Source organism: Nothoprocta perdicaria, unplaced genomic scaffold, assembly GCF_003342845.1.
Source record: "Nothoprocta perdicaria isolate Ctin4 unplaced genomic scaffold, notPer1 scaffold_105, whole genome shotgun sequence".
Taxonomy (NCBI): domain Eukaryota; kingdom Metazoa; phylum Chordata; class Aves; order Tinamiformes; family Tinamidae; genus Nothoprocta; species Nothoprocta perdicaria.
The window spans coordinates 29,977-44,299 of NW_020454150.1; the positions used below are offsets into that span (position 1 = coordinate 29,977).

The 14,323-nt window shown below is 34.0% G+C and overlaps 1 protein-coding gene across 1 annotated transcript in view; it reads left to right on the forward strand.

Annotated features, from left to right (window-relative positions):
* The window catches only part of KCNMA1 (potassium calcium-activated channel subfamily M alpha 1), a 202,435-nt gene that overhangs the window by 27,710 nt on the left and 160,402 nt on the right, over window positions 1-14,323 (forward strand). The window contains exon 3 of the mRNA XM_026044145.1: window positions 2,555-2,666. Within this exon, the coding sequence (XP_025899930.1) occupies window positions 2,555-2,666 (112 nt within the window). The remainder of the gene's footprint in view (window positions 1-2,554; window positions 2,667-14,323) is intronic.

The following is a 14,323-nucleotide window of genomic DNA, read 5'->3' on the forward strand; positions in this document are numbered from 1 at the left end:
TTGGGCTATTTGGAGATTATGAAGAAGCAGAACACAATAGGAGAGGATGTTCTGGGAGAGCAGTTGGATTATGATAGGTGATTCTTTTTTTTTGGTTCTTCTTTCAAACAAAACATATCTTTGTGCTCTCCAATACTACTTTGTAATGCATATAGAAGTAAGTAGAGATGATAGAGATTCACTTTAAGCTTGCCCTTCTGATTGAAATTAATACTCTTCTGATTGAAATTAATACTCTTCTAAGCGCAACTACAATTTCTCAAGCAGTTCTACTGACCCAGCAGAACTAAAGCAAGGGCTCTAAGCTATGAATGAAGGGGAAGGGAGAGAGCAGCAGCTATGTGAGGGAGTGAATGAAAGGCTTAACAGGCAATGGGATGATGTGAACAGTGGACTACATGATCAACAACAAAAGACTCAAGTGGAGGCACCTCAAGCATTTGCATGTCAGCAAGGAAGGGCATGTAAGACAGCATTCTAGAGAAGCCTCTCACATTCAGTGAAATCAGAAATTGCCCTGCCATTCAAAGGGAGTTGACAGGCTGGAAGAATAGCGGGTAGACAGGAACCTCACGAAGTTACAAAGGGCAGTACAGGGTGCTGCACGTGGGGAGGATCAACCCCATGCACCAGTGCATGCTGAGGCTAGCATGCTGAAAAGCAGATACAGACCTGGAGGTGCTGGTGGACTGCAAGCTGGACATGAGCCAGCGAAGTGCCCTTGTGACAAAGGTTCCATTGGCACTGTGGGTCAGTAGTGGATTTGCCAGTTATTTAAATAATAATCTCTCATACCTTTAGCTTTTTCAGTTCATTCCAATAAATATCTCCTGTGAGGACTTGCTGGCAAAGAAAGATATTTGAAGAAATATTTTAAATCCTATCCTAATCCATCTGTTCTCTCTGAAATGCTATAATGCAACTCAAAATTATACTAGTATTGCTAAATCTCCACTTCTGGAAATATTTATGTTCAAACACACACGTATCCATTTTAAAATCTTTGGCTAGTACCCAGCAGTGTGGTAACTCAGAAGGGAAATCTTTGAACTACTCATGAAGACTAAGACCAAGTTGCACGTGTTAACAGTCAATCAGGCAGTGAGCTCTGACAGAGATTTGGCAGATATAAAATAATGCTAATACTTGTAGGTTGGCAAGTTAAGCTTCAAGTATGGTAAAGTTTATTTCTGTCATGTAATGTGCTTTTGTTAGTTACTAATTATAAAGCCAAATGAATAATTGTTCAAATAGTTGTACAGAAAAGTATAAGTGGCCTTTAGAGTCAATATACTTTGTTTTCATTGTTGAATAACAAGTAAACGACCTTTTGAAAGGCTAAAAGTTGTGCTTTAAAGAAAGATAAAACTGATTAGAAAAGACTGTTTTCTAATCATAACAGATTATGAAAATTCTGATCTGTGATCTGGAAAAGCTTTTGGCTCCAAATATGCTGACTATTTCTGAATTTAACAGCTTGAAATTTAAAATTCCTGCTGAAACTGGATACTTTTTGTTCAGTTTTCATGCTGGAGCTTTGACATAATTGAGTATCACAGAAAAGTAAGATGATGAATTATTTAAAATCTAGTATCCTAGGAGGCAAGTACAGTTCATATTGCGAACATAAAGCAAATTTTTATTTTAACTATGACTACAATATTTTTGACATTACTAAAGGCCCTTTTCCTATAGATGGGATGTACCATGTTCATTTTACATTTTTCCTTAAACCATGTTTTGAATTAATCCTAGAAGCAAGAATATTTAAGTGATTAAATAGCTAGAGAATACTTCTATCTATTATGTATGAAAGACAGTGGACATAATCTATAATTCAAAAAATACAAGTATGAATCTTAAATATTTTAGTCCAAGTTTTAGGTTTTACCTGAGAAAAAATTGCTCGATTTTGATGCAATGGAGCATCTTTGTGATGCACTAAACTCTATTTTTATACATTTTTATTTCATAATTATATAAAGTATATTTCCTGATTATTTCTTGAATATAAATAATTGTCAGGCCTTTTTTTTGGCATTCCTCTTATCAATGTGCAAACATTAATAGACAGTTGCACAATAATGTCATAGGCATCTAAGTTAGACTCCCAAGGCTTTATTCTCAGCAGAGAGAAATGGCCTCGTGCACGAAGTAATCCAAGTATTGGATCCAGTGCTGAAGTTGATGCACTAGCTCTGACTTAGGCCTTATAAGGATCAGTCTGGTGATTAATGCTTTGATTTCTTTTAAAACTGTCAGATATTTAGAAAGCTCTGAATAGTAAATATATGGTGTAACTACTGCAGAAGGGTTTGGTGTGCTAGTGTGAAGATGATCCATTTTGAAATACTTCCCTGCACTTTTTAAATATTAGTGAAAGATTTAGTGAAATTTCACAATTAGTGAAAGTATCAGCATTGTCTTAAGTGTTTATTCTTCAGATGGAAAACACTGCACCCACTTATCTACTTGCAATCAATGTGTATAATCTGTTTCTTCCCTCTCTCTCCTCCTCTTTTTTTTTTTTTTTTTTTTTTTTTTCCCCCTCCAGTTCATAGCAGCCAATGACAAGCTGTGGTTCTGGCTTGAAGTTAACTCAGTAGTAGATTTCTTCACAGTTCCTCCAGTGTTTGTGTCAGTATATTTAAACAGAAGTTGGCTTGGTGAGTAAAATAGTTTTTTTTTTCTATATATAACTGTTATCAAAATACTTAAACTTGACAGATTKTGATGCAGCATTTCTTCACCTTGTACCATCATGTAAGGAGAAGAATGTTACCAAAGTTTGTTTTATTTTGCAGTCGATGGGCTCTTTAGATAGACAGGTGAGTTATGTCAGACAAAGCTAAATACATTCACTCATTAAAATAATTYAGAAGCTCCTGAAACTGGTGGTGAAGTCCCTTTGGCAGTAGGGTCCCACATGAGGATGTTTTTATAAATCCGTTTATGTGATGTAATTGCCCCAGTTTACAACCCTGGAAGAAAAACCAGAGCATTCATTCATTGAACTGTATTGCCATAAATCATTGTCAATAATAAAATCAACAACGTTTCTTCATTTTTTGAAATAATGTAGCTAAGTTAAATCCACTGAAACACTAGATTCAGAAGAGTTGCTTAGGTGTTCCTAGGCTTAATCTTGGCTTAGGTTTTGCTGGGAAGACAGTAGAAAACAATATGGCACATATRAGAAGGAATGCAGAATGAAGCAAAGTGGGCAAAAAAGGATATTTGAAAACAGAATACGTTCAATTACATGTTTTAAGTTTTCTTGAATRAATTGCATATATTTGTCTACTTGCATAAAATTGAGGCCAAATTTTGGAGTTTTTATTTGGTAAAAAAGGGTTAAATTTAAGCCCTAAAAAATTACATCCTTTGCAAATATGTTTTCTTTAGCTGACATATGTGACACATCATTTGACAGCTGCATAAGGTTGCATTTCTCCAGAAGTAGAGCCACTAATTGTTCCTGAAAACTAGACAATGGTCCATTTAAATGTTTTACATGGCAGGACAATAAAATAAAGCATCATTTATAGAAATATATTTTAACTTTATGCAGAAATGGAAGAATGTAAAAGTTATTAATGATTTAGTATAGTATGAAACAGGGTTACTGTGTGTATATATATAATCATATTAATCTTATATCCGAAAAGAGAAAGTGGTAAAACCAAAAAGTCATCTTACATGATGAGCTTATCCATTGTGTATGTAAAACTAAGTAACGCTTTTTGAAGGAAAACATGTCATACGGTTAAATATTAATGATAGGAAATCAGTTTGTGGAAAATGTAAGAACAGCAAAAAGCCTTCTTTAGCCTTCTAGCTAGGCAAATAATTACAGAACGCTTAATATTAGGCAATGCAAGTCTCATCCAACATATTACAGGCTCAGACATCAGTGGATTCCAATACTGTGCAAACTCAGCATTATGTTTAGTCTTCACAAAATGCAAATGGAAAAATGTGAAATACAGCATTTGCATTTCTGATTGACCTAAGAGACACATTATCACAAAATCTGAAGACTGGAGAGAGGATGCATGATCTGAATGTATTACCTTACTCCACTTTAGTGAAAAGCCAGTTAGCTTTCCTCTATATATTACATTAGTTCAGAAATGCCTTCCTTCAGCTATTATGCTTATGTGAAGATTTCCTCTTTGACCTCCTATCTTTTTGTCCAGTTAACCTTAAAGTATATTTCTATCTTGAAACATTGTGTAAGAAGGATATTTTCATTCATTGTGCATGAAAGATATGGCTTTCATCTTCCAACTAGATTTTGGTAAGCAAACATAATTCAATATGTGGAATGGAATGGAGCACATGATGTTTTCTACCAAAAGTATTCCATGAATTATGGCATTTTCAGTGTCTAGTGTTCAGATGAAGAAACAGCAGCACTTAAGATCTGTAAAAACATTATATCTTTGGAAGGGATTTCTAGAATATTATTTTTTGCTGGTGTACCATAAGCAAAGGAAGTGCCTGAGCACWAAGGATTTGCTGGCACAAGGAATGATCCGAGTATTAGATTACTGAAAGAATGGGGGAATAGTACAGAAAAGGAAGAAATCTTACTGAACCTGGAGGTAATTCAGTGGTGTAACTTGCTTCAACAGCCAGTGAAGCTGATAGCTGCTGTGCTGTGACTAGGTCTTAAAACGGTACAATTACAAACATCTCTTTTTCCTGATGAAGTTCTCTTTCATCTAGATCCCCTTGACATTTTTTCCAGCACTGTTTTGCCAACAGTAACATTTATGCAGATACTTGCATATAAACCAAACCGTTATATTTCTTGCGCAGAACTGTATAAGAAAGTTCATGGTGGTGATAAAAGGACAATTCTCCAAGTGCAGGCTTCTTTGGAGTAGAGAGAATTCTTCCCAAGGGAAGAATGATAACGGAAAATACAGAGTTTCTGATTCTAAAGATCTTACAGTAATTTTGACAATTAATTTCAACCAAATGATATCAGTGCAATGCTGAGTGTGAATATTGCCCTTACAGTCTAAGTGAAGGTGTGCAGCAAATATTTTTTTTTTTCATGAAAAAACAGTGAAACAAGTGGTCCTGTGCTAATACTAGGGTTTTTTTTTAATACAAAGTCATCATGATCTGTGTATCACAGCTAAACTTTGTATTATCAAATCTTAATTTCTTTGCTTAGTTTGCAGTCTTTTAGTCTGGAGCCTGCAAAACCTGGATAACTTCTGGTCATGTTCACTAATGATTTACAGACATTTTACTTGCCATTAAAAAGTTATTTTTTTCTTCTCTTGTAGCAAAGGAACTTTGCATAACTGAAATATCTGTTGATCATGCACTTTTATGCTTATGAAGAAGAATTGATTTTTATGAGCAGACTGTATTGGAATAAGTTGCTTTCATAGGATGATATTGATAGAGGAAGACAAAGAAAGTAGTCTTTATATTTACAGGCACATGTGGCTGAGGAACAATCAACCTTAGAACTACAGTGATGTAAATAAACAAAACTTGTATTAATTTGTTGTTCTCTTATTTATCCTTGATTCACAGTAGTCAAAGTTATAGAATATATATTAACCAACAGTTTCCTCTTCCTGACATCCTTTCAGTGCTTGGTTTGTTCTACTATTTTAAGTGCTAGAAAGTGATTACTGTTGTGTTGTAATACTATATATTGATGGTTTTACCATCRTCGTCTATCCTGGCATTCCCTTTAGCCTAAGGTACTATTGAAACARTAATGTTATTCAGAAGATAATTCAAGATTTAAAGTGGGGAAGAGAAGGTAGACAAAGAATGCAAATATGCACAGCATGGAGGTGGATTGTTAATGTACTTAATTAAAGAGGGAATATATATTTTTTTTTATTCCTTGCTCAAATTCTGTCTAAATTCAGTTTGCCCCATTATAGACATACCAAGTTTTGGATCTGAATCTTGGTCTTATTTTTTTATTATTATTATTTTTTTTCCCCAATGTGTCTTGTAGGCAGCTAGTTTTGTGATTCAGAGGATGTTTGCCCCCATTATTAAGGGATCCCTATCATCGATGGGATTAGAGGAAAAACAGTGCCTGTTTCAGGTGACTTAAGCTGATAATGCAAATGCCTCCTGGCCATTCAGCAAGTGTGTTTCAAGATGAAATAGCTGCTCACACTTGAAATTTGTGTGGGGAAAACAGACATGGAAAACCACATTTATTTCAAAACCCTGTAGACTTTTTGACGTAAGCACCACAGAACAATTTTGCCTAAAACCATATTTGAATTCTCAGAACATCTTGTACATTTTGGAAAATGTGTGTATATTTTAATGAAACTTTGAGCAGTATCTTAATTATGGTGACACAAGAAGTGCTCTGAAAATTAAATTTTAGTGTTATCAATGAGATAGAGGAATTATAAATTCCAAAACCTTAAAATCATTTCCTGTCTCTTGATACATCTACAGGTGTCAAAACCCTTTCCTAGCATCATAATTTTTTAATCATGTTCAGTGTTTTTGTGGTTAAGTATGGTGAATTTCTGCCATCTATTGGCAATAGCTTTGAATGCACATTCAAATTCTATAGTAATTATATCTTTTTCCATGGCAAGTTTTTCCAGGGCAAGTACAAAGATAGTGTATTTTCTACAAATTTAAAGCGTACAATGTCATTTTATTTGCATTATTTAAAGGAATTTATTTGGATATGTAATGGAAGATAAATTCTGCTAAATATCCTAAGAAATCTATATTTCATATATATAGTATATATAAAATACTTTACTTTCTTCAGCATTCTTTTTTTTTATATACTTCAAATATTTTCAACCAATTATAAGAATTTTAACTGAAAATCACTGTGGATACTCCTTGCTTTGTCATTTGGCAGCAATAACTCACTGAAAGGAGTGCATCATATTTGTTTTATATAGAAAACATGATTTTTTGTCTTCTCAAGTACCTTAATTAGTACAAGTCTCTATTTTAGCATTGCTATATGGAGGCTTAGCTGAAATTAATTGGCCTTTTACTATTTAAAGTGTCAAGTTGCTCTRCAAGAGGTTTTTATATTCAAGTTACAATATCTGATAATCTGCTCTCAGTTATGTTTATGAGGGACCGCAATATTTTTCTTTTTAATATGCAAAGTACTTAGTTTATTGCATTAGAAGTTTTATGATGTACTCAGATCTCTCCAGTGGTTATTTTTTCATTATCCCTCCAGTTAATCTGTTCCTCAATATAAAAAAAAAAAAAAAAAAAAAAAAAAATTTCCTCTCCACTGCTATGTTATGTTATGTTTTTCTTTAATCAGCTCCTTCCTGCAGAGAATGTTTTTCTTCAGGATTGTATGTGTGAGTTCTTATGTGTGTGTACGCTCATGTTGTACTGCAGAGATACCCCCAGTTCCTTTCACTGTGCATCTCCTTTCACTGATAATCTCCTCCTGGATATTGCATAATAATTTAATGTATTATCATCATATGTATTATAGAAATAGAATAATTGGAGGTAAGATAGAGTCAGCATCCATATTCAAATTATTTTTAAAACATCATTCATATGGATTTTCTGTCTGCCTTTCTCACAGCCTTCATGTTTATTCTTTCTGAACTCAGCAACCCCTTCCCATTCAATGTCCAACTTCTATTGCTGTTATTGAAATGCTGCCTATAGCTGTTCTTCCCAGGGTTATAGTACATAAAGGCCGCTGTAGGTAATAGGTACCATGTTACTTAAAAGTTAATTTTATATTTACTTATGTAAATGATTCATTATATAGCAATTGAAATAAATATATAATATAATTAAAATAAATCATAATATTTTACTACTTTTAAATTAAAATATGCATGGAATATTTAAATATTTTAAAAAATTGTTTATATTTTTATATAATTAAATCAAAATTACGTGAGATATGTTAATTGTGTGTTTAGTAGGGCTAGATATGTGGTTGCAGCAATAGTGATTTAAGAGAGTGAAGTTTATAATGGTTTCTTGTCAGACAATGTCGCATGATGGAATAGCAGTCAATGGACATGAGTCGCTACACGTTATAAAATACTTTAATTTTACTTCAAAAGTCAAACTTGGATCATTTTCAAAGAAAATAGCCTGATTCTAGCTTTTCTTTTCTATCAAWTTCCTTATTAACACAGTTTCTATGCTTGCCTTCCCCATTCTATATTTTAGGACAAAGTGAGGATAACATTACTTTAATAGTTAAGACATGAAGGGGGGAAAAAAAAAAAAAAAAAGTAGGTCTTTCTTAGTTGTATCATACTCCAGCTTTTGGAAATCCATCTATAGAAGATAGACAAGTGCATGGAAAATGGATGACTTTCAGCTTAAGAAATATGTTGTCATCAGCAGAAAATAGCAAATGATGTACTGAGCTCTAGAAGGTGTCTTCTGGGAAAACATTGGAATTGGACTTTCTTCTAGACGTGAATTCTAATCTAGTCTGATAGTACGTGGAAATTCTCACTTTCTTTTGTTGGTAATTTCTCTTAAGTTAGTCATCTGGTCTATTACTTCATCTTTATGTATACCAGAAACTCCATGAGAATTGTCCTATCAGATCACAGGCATTTTCCATTTGAAAAGAGTTTGAAGAAAGAAGCCTTAACTGCTACTTTCTTTCCTGAGCTTATTCTTGATTCAGCTCCAATGCTGAATTTAACTTTCAGTCCTCAAACTTTATCATTTAAGCTTTGATACAAAGCTAAATAGGTTAAGGTCATTTTTTCATACCGACATGGGATGAAAAAAGAGATACAGATGACTGGTGTATGGATCTGTGTGRCAGCTCTATCTTAAAACATAGCATGTTTTAAGCATGATCTTTGCCTTCCATAGATTTTCATACYTTAATCTGATAGTTGGTATGAAATATTCTGTTTGTCATTACAGTAAAAAGTTACACCATGCAAAAGGGATCATTCCCTATGGTGAGTTAAAGGATGTCACTCCTCTTTAACAAGAGTAAATGTGTTACAAAGTGTTTGGCATAAATCTAGTCAGAAAACTGTAAGGATTTTTGTGCTCAACTCCTAATCACATATACTGTTTTGTAAGTTTATCATTTTCATAATCTATTTTTCATAATTAAATGTTTCCTATTGGTGCAGTTCAAAGACCAAAGGATTTTATGGCTAAGGTGCACAATATCATGCAAGGTGGTTAGAACAGAAATACTTGAATTCTTTACGCATCTTATTTCATAGTATGCTCATTGCGTTCTTTGACAGTTATGGTCTGTGCCTTGTGACTCGCAGGAACAAACATTGGCAGAATTGCAGCTCTAATTTTTAAAACAATGTCCTGCAGCATGAGTCAGGGTTTAGATCTGGCCCTTGTCCTTCCTTTGCCTTTGCTCTTAGTATTCTCTCCATCRCCCTATCGTTACAGCCTCTCAGAATAGTATATTCCTGATTTAAGGCAATTTGTTCCTGGTGAATGCTGGGGAAAATTATAGAGGATACCGATTTGTCATTTCCTCGTTAAGCCAAATTACTTTATACTCCTGTAATGGGCACTTTGAAAAGCAAACTCCAAATTCCCAGCCTTCAATGACACTTCTCTGCAAGGATAGCTTACTAAGATTACATCTGATTTCAAGGGCTCTCTTGATTTAGATGCATCATCGATAAACTGTCTAGTTAGTTTCTTCTCCAAAACAAGCAACATCTTTGAATAAGAATTTCAGCATAAGAAAGGGTGGCATTACTTCAAATATAAAAATATGAGATAATTGTATTCTTCATCTTGTATCTTTTTTTTTTTCTAATGAGGTAAGTATGGATATTATTTTTCCTTCCTCATCAACATTTCATTGAAAATGGAACCACCATCAATCTGAGAGATAATACATCCTTTACAAAGCAGACGACTGACTGCAGACAAAATTGATCTTTTTTTTTTTTTTTTCTGTAAGATCTATTGTTCATTCACTGCTGAATTGCCTTAAGTGGCATAAGATAAAATAAACTTATTTAGGGATGAAATAYTAAAGATTGTTTATGTAAGTGTTAATCATGTTTATGTTACTCTYTATATTGTCTTTTCTAAAGGCAATTTAGCATCTTAAGACTTTATTTGTGAATGAGAGATAAGTGATACAACTACTTGTGTTTCTTCAGGAACTCAAGTTTGAATTGTAGTTTACCCTCTTAATCATCCAGTGCATCTAGTTATTAAGGACTAAGTGCTTGGCAGAATGGATACTGTATCATTCTGTCAATACATAGATTGTTCTGCAAAAGGTTGGCCAACCAGAGCAGCTTTTACATGCACAAACACAGAGTCCCCTCACTTACTGAATTCCCATCATAGACACATACAATACTCCAACATTGACCAGGGGAAGATTGCAGGATTTATTTAAATGCATACTAAGCTACTCATAATTTATTTCACTGTTTCACTAGATAATGATCCTGTGATATGTTCCTCCAAACACTGCCTAAAATATTTTAAATAAAAAGAGTATTAAATACGTGGTGCTAATCTGATTTTATGCCTGCATTGATTGTACTCCAGATGGTATTGATACATTTTTGGCATATACATCTTTGTGGCTCTTGCAGGAGCAAAAACTGGAATGCTAACCATGCTCCTGAAAAAGAAGACAGCRTTTCAAGATGAGGCTTGTATGTTATACTCAAAGCAGGAAATTGGCTACGAAAGGATGTTAGATATCATGGAAGGTGATATTTCACCTTAAATATATTTTATTTTGAAGAGTTGTTTGTTTTTGTGCTTGAATGATACCCAGTTAGAAAATGTGACTAAACAGAATGAGACCCAGTTAGAAAATCTGACTAAACTAAACTTTTTTTTGAATATTTGCGGAGGAAGTCTACCAGAGAGAGCAAATGCACTCTGTTCATTACACTTTTGGTTCATGGCTAAAGATTTTTGTTRTTCTTCAGTACTGCAGAGTTGTCATTAACTGGGATTAGAAGGAGGGTGGTTGTTGGGGATTTTTTTTATTATTATTCTTATTAAATCGTGTAAGAGAAGAGCTGACTGATTATGTGACCTCTGCCTTCTGCATACTAGCTTTAACCAGCAGACAGGTGACGTAAAAATGTCCAAGAACAAAAATATATAGTAAAAAAGGCTTTTATGTATATAATTTTAGTCCACTGATTCTTTATAAGAGTACCTGCTCAATCCAAGTGAAGGGCATCACTCCTGTGGGTCTGGGGTTGACAGATGTGATTCTTCGGTGTATCGGAAAGAAGCTTATGTACTAATATCCGGATGGAAGATGGCKTTTAAGCTCTAGTACATCACGGATCAGAGCAGCATCTGCACTGCCTGCCTGTCTGCTTCTCTGATTTGTGCTTTGTCTGTCCACTCGGTGATGCTCTTAGTGTTTTTCAGGGGCTGAGTTTTGTATTTGAATTAATTCTGTTTATTTCATCATAGCAGAAATGGATTAGATTATATTGAGTTATCTTTTATAAACACATAAAGGTAAACTTTGCATTATGCTGCATTCAGTAAAATTAATCTGCTTCCAAAATGCAGTTTTGTTAGAGAGAGACTTCTCAGCCACCTCTCTACATTGATGCTGAATGAGAGAGAGAGAGAAAAGAGGGGAAAATATTTGGCTGTATTTGCTCTGAGTGCACGCTGTGACTGAAGACTGGACCGTATTACTACTTATGCTCAGTGTTCCTGAAGCTGAAGATACATAGTCATGATTCCCAGCAAGATTTTAGTCTACCACAACACTTCTGGGGGAACACGTACAGAGATCTATAAAAGTACTAGAAGGCGTAAAAAGTCTCTTGGAGAATTGTTTCAAAACGGATATCGTGTCAAAGCGGGACATACTGTCCCTGAGAAGGAAGAGCAGCGTACTTTTCGAAACTCCTTGGTGTCTTGTTATAGGGTCGGCTCCTACTGGGGTAAGGTCCAACTCTAACTTCAAACGTTTTCTTCAGAACTGTAGTTTGTGGTTCTCTCTGTGGTGCTAGTGTTATTCTTTTCTGCAGAGAAACTGTGTTTCATTTTCAAATTCAAAATAATACTATAGGATTTCTACTGCCCTAAAAATACCTTCCCCAAATTAACAAGATGTGCCAGTATCTGTAGTATCCCCTTAAAGTGGTTCAGTGTTCTACAAACAAATAATCTTGTCTTTGCTCGAGTATGGGGTGTAATATTCTGCAGTAATCATGCTATTAAGAAAATGATTCAGATTATTTTTAGAAAACTCTAATTATTTCAGTAGGTATAAATGTAAGCTAAAGAAATGTGCAACATAGAGGTTTATGAAGGATGGTTTGATATGGTGTTATTTGAATGCTATTAGTATACAACCTATGTAGATTATGAAATCTGATGCAGTTTTACTCTTCGGAGTCATAGGTTATTTTTTTCTGTTTGTACACTTGCATAATACAAATGGGAGAGAAATGTATCAGAATATTTTGTGTTATTTCCAAGGAAGGGCAGATTCTATACCTCTCATCCTATTTCTTCTTGTCTTCCATGTCAGTGTTACCTGAACTGTTATTTTCAAACCTCTCCTGTTCTGCCCATTCCTGGGAGTGCAATCTCAGGTTGCTCTGTAGAGCTGTCTAAAAGTTTTCAGGACAGGAGGATTTTTTCATCCTTCAAGTCATCTGTTTTTTACATATGTCTCAGAAAAGGTTAGAATTTATTTCCAAAAGATGAATACTTGTTTATTTAATCTGCAGCAAACTGTGTGTTCTCAATCAAATATAAGGTTGCAATAATCATTGATAGGTTTGATAAATAAAGAAATCACTTACTGAAAATACCAYTGAGTTAGTAAAAGTGCTTATTGTATTGTATATGTAGATGCTTAATTAATAGAAGTTACTCTTAAAATGAGTAACAAGACCATCTGGAAATATTTAGACCAATTCTGAAGTGGTAATTTAGTATATCATAATAACATACCATTAAAAGAAAAAATATATAGGAAAGGGATTAGTTTAAAATAATTTGAAGAAACAGCTCAGTTGAGGTGCTTCTGGATGAAGGGTTTGCAAAGAATAGAAATAGATTCAATAATCCCTGGGATCTGGATTAAATTTCTATTCCAATACTWTTGAATATGCTATTGACAGGAGCAACAATATATGGAAGGAAAAAGGGATCATTATTTTCTTTGATAAGAAATAATGTCATGCGTGATCCTGCAAACATGAAAGAAAACCCTTTTCAGCTAGATTAACCTTTTCTGTGTAGATTGAGAAGATATCCAGCTTGTATTTCTCTTTTGTAGTCTGTCTAAGAACATGTAATAATTTAGTTATATTTTCATTCTCTTCCATTTTATAGATTTACAGTTGCAACTTTGTGATTCTGTGTAATTTCCTTTGTCGAGGTTTTTAACCTGTGGGTAATCCTGATGGCTACTGTATACTAATCCGGTTGAAAGCATCAGTTCAGTAGCGATACAAGCAAAAACTGTCTGATAACCAGGAAAATGCAACATGTAGCAGCTTATAAAACTAAAATGCAGAATCAAGCTTTTTCTTCTTTTTCTGTCGATGTCAGAGAAAACTTCCTACTCTTACTTTCAATGTTACTAGCACAGCTAGATTAATGTAACCAAATACCTTGGTCCTTCCTTCTGATATTTATCTGCCTTTATATATAAAGTGTGGAAATATATAGTAAATCTTTCCTTCAACCCTTCAATCCTTGTCGTAAGATATTAAAGGAATCTGCTTTGATAATCATATTTGTCTAAAAAAAACAATTTGTGAATCCTTTCACTCTATCCTGGACATAATTTTAGTTCAAAGAAACTAAACTGGACCTTAGTGATCTATTTAGAAGCTGGAATCTCCTTAACACATAATCCTTCCATCACTATCTGTTTTATAGCTCTAAGAAATATAGAATCATAGGACTGAAATTGCTGGGAAAACAGATAATTTGCAGAATTCCTTTCTTTCTCCCAGAAAGAAGTTCTTATTTATATGTGCTTGTTTGAAGTCTATGTCTTTTTCTATGCTAGATCAAATCTATGAGAACTTGAAACATGAGTATTTTTAGGGATATCTTCTCTTTGAGTGGAAGACCATAGAAATCTCAAGGTATTTGGCTGAACAGCTGTGGATGACTTAGAACACTTATCTYGGCTATGTTAGCACAGCTCAGTTGGTGAGTGGGTAAAAGAAAGAGGACTAGCTGATTGCATCAATAAACCATCAAATTTAACTACAGTAATTGTAAGGAGAGAGAAATGAGCTTGTATTTGTGTGTTAACTACATGTATAGCTTGAAAATGAAATTCTATTTTTTTCAGAAGTCTTTTTTCTTTTTTTGCAGA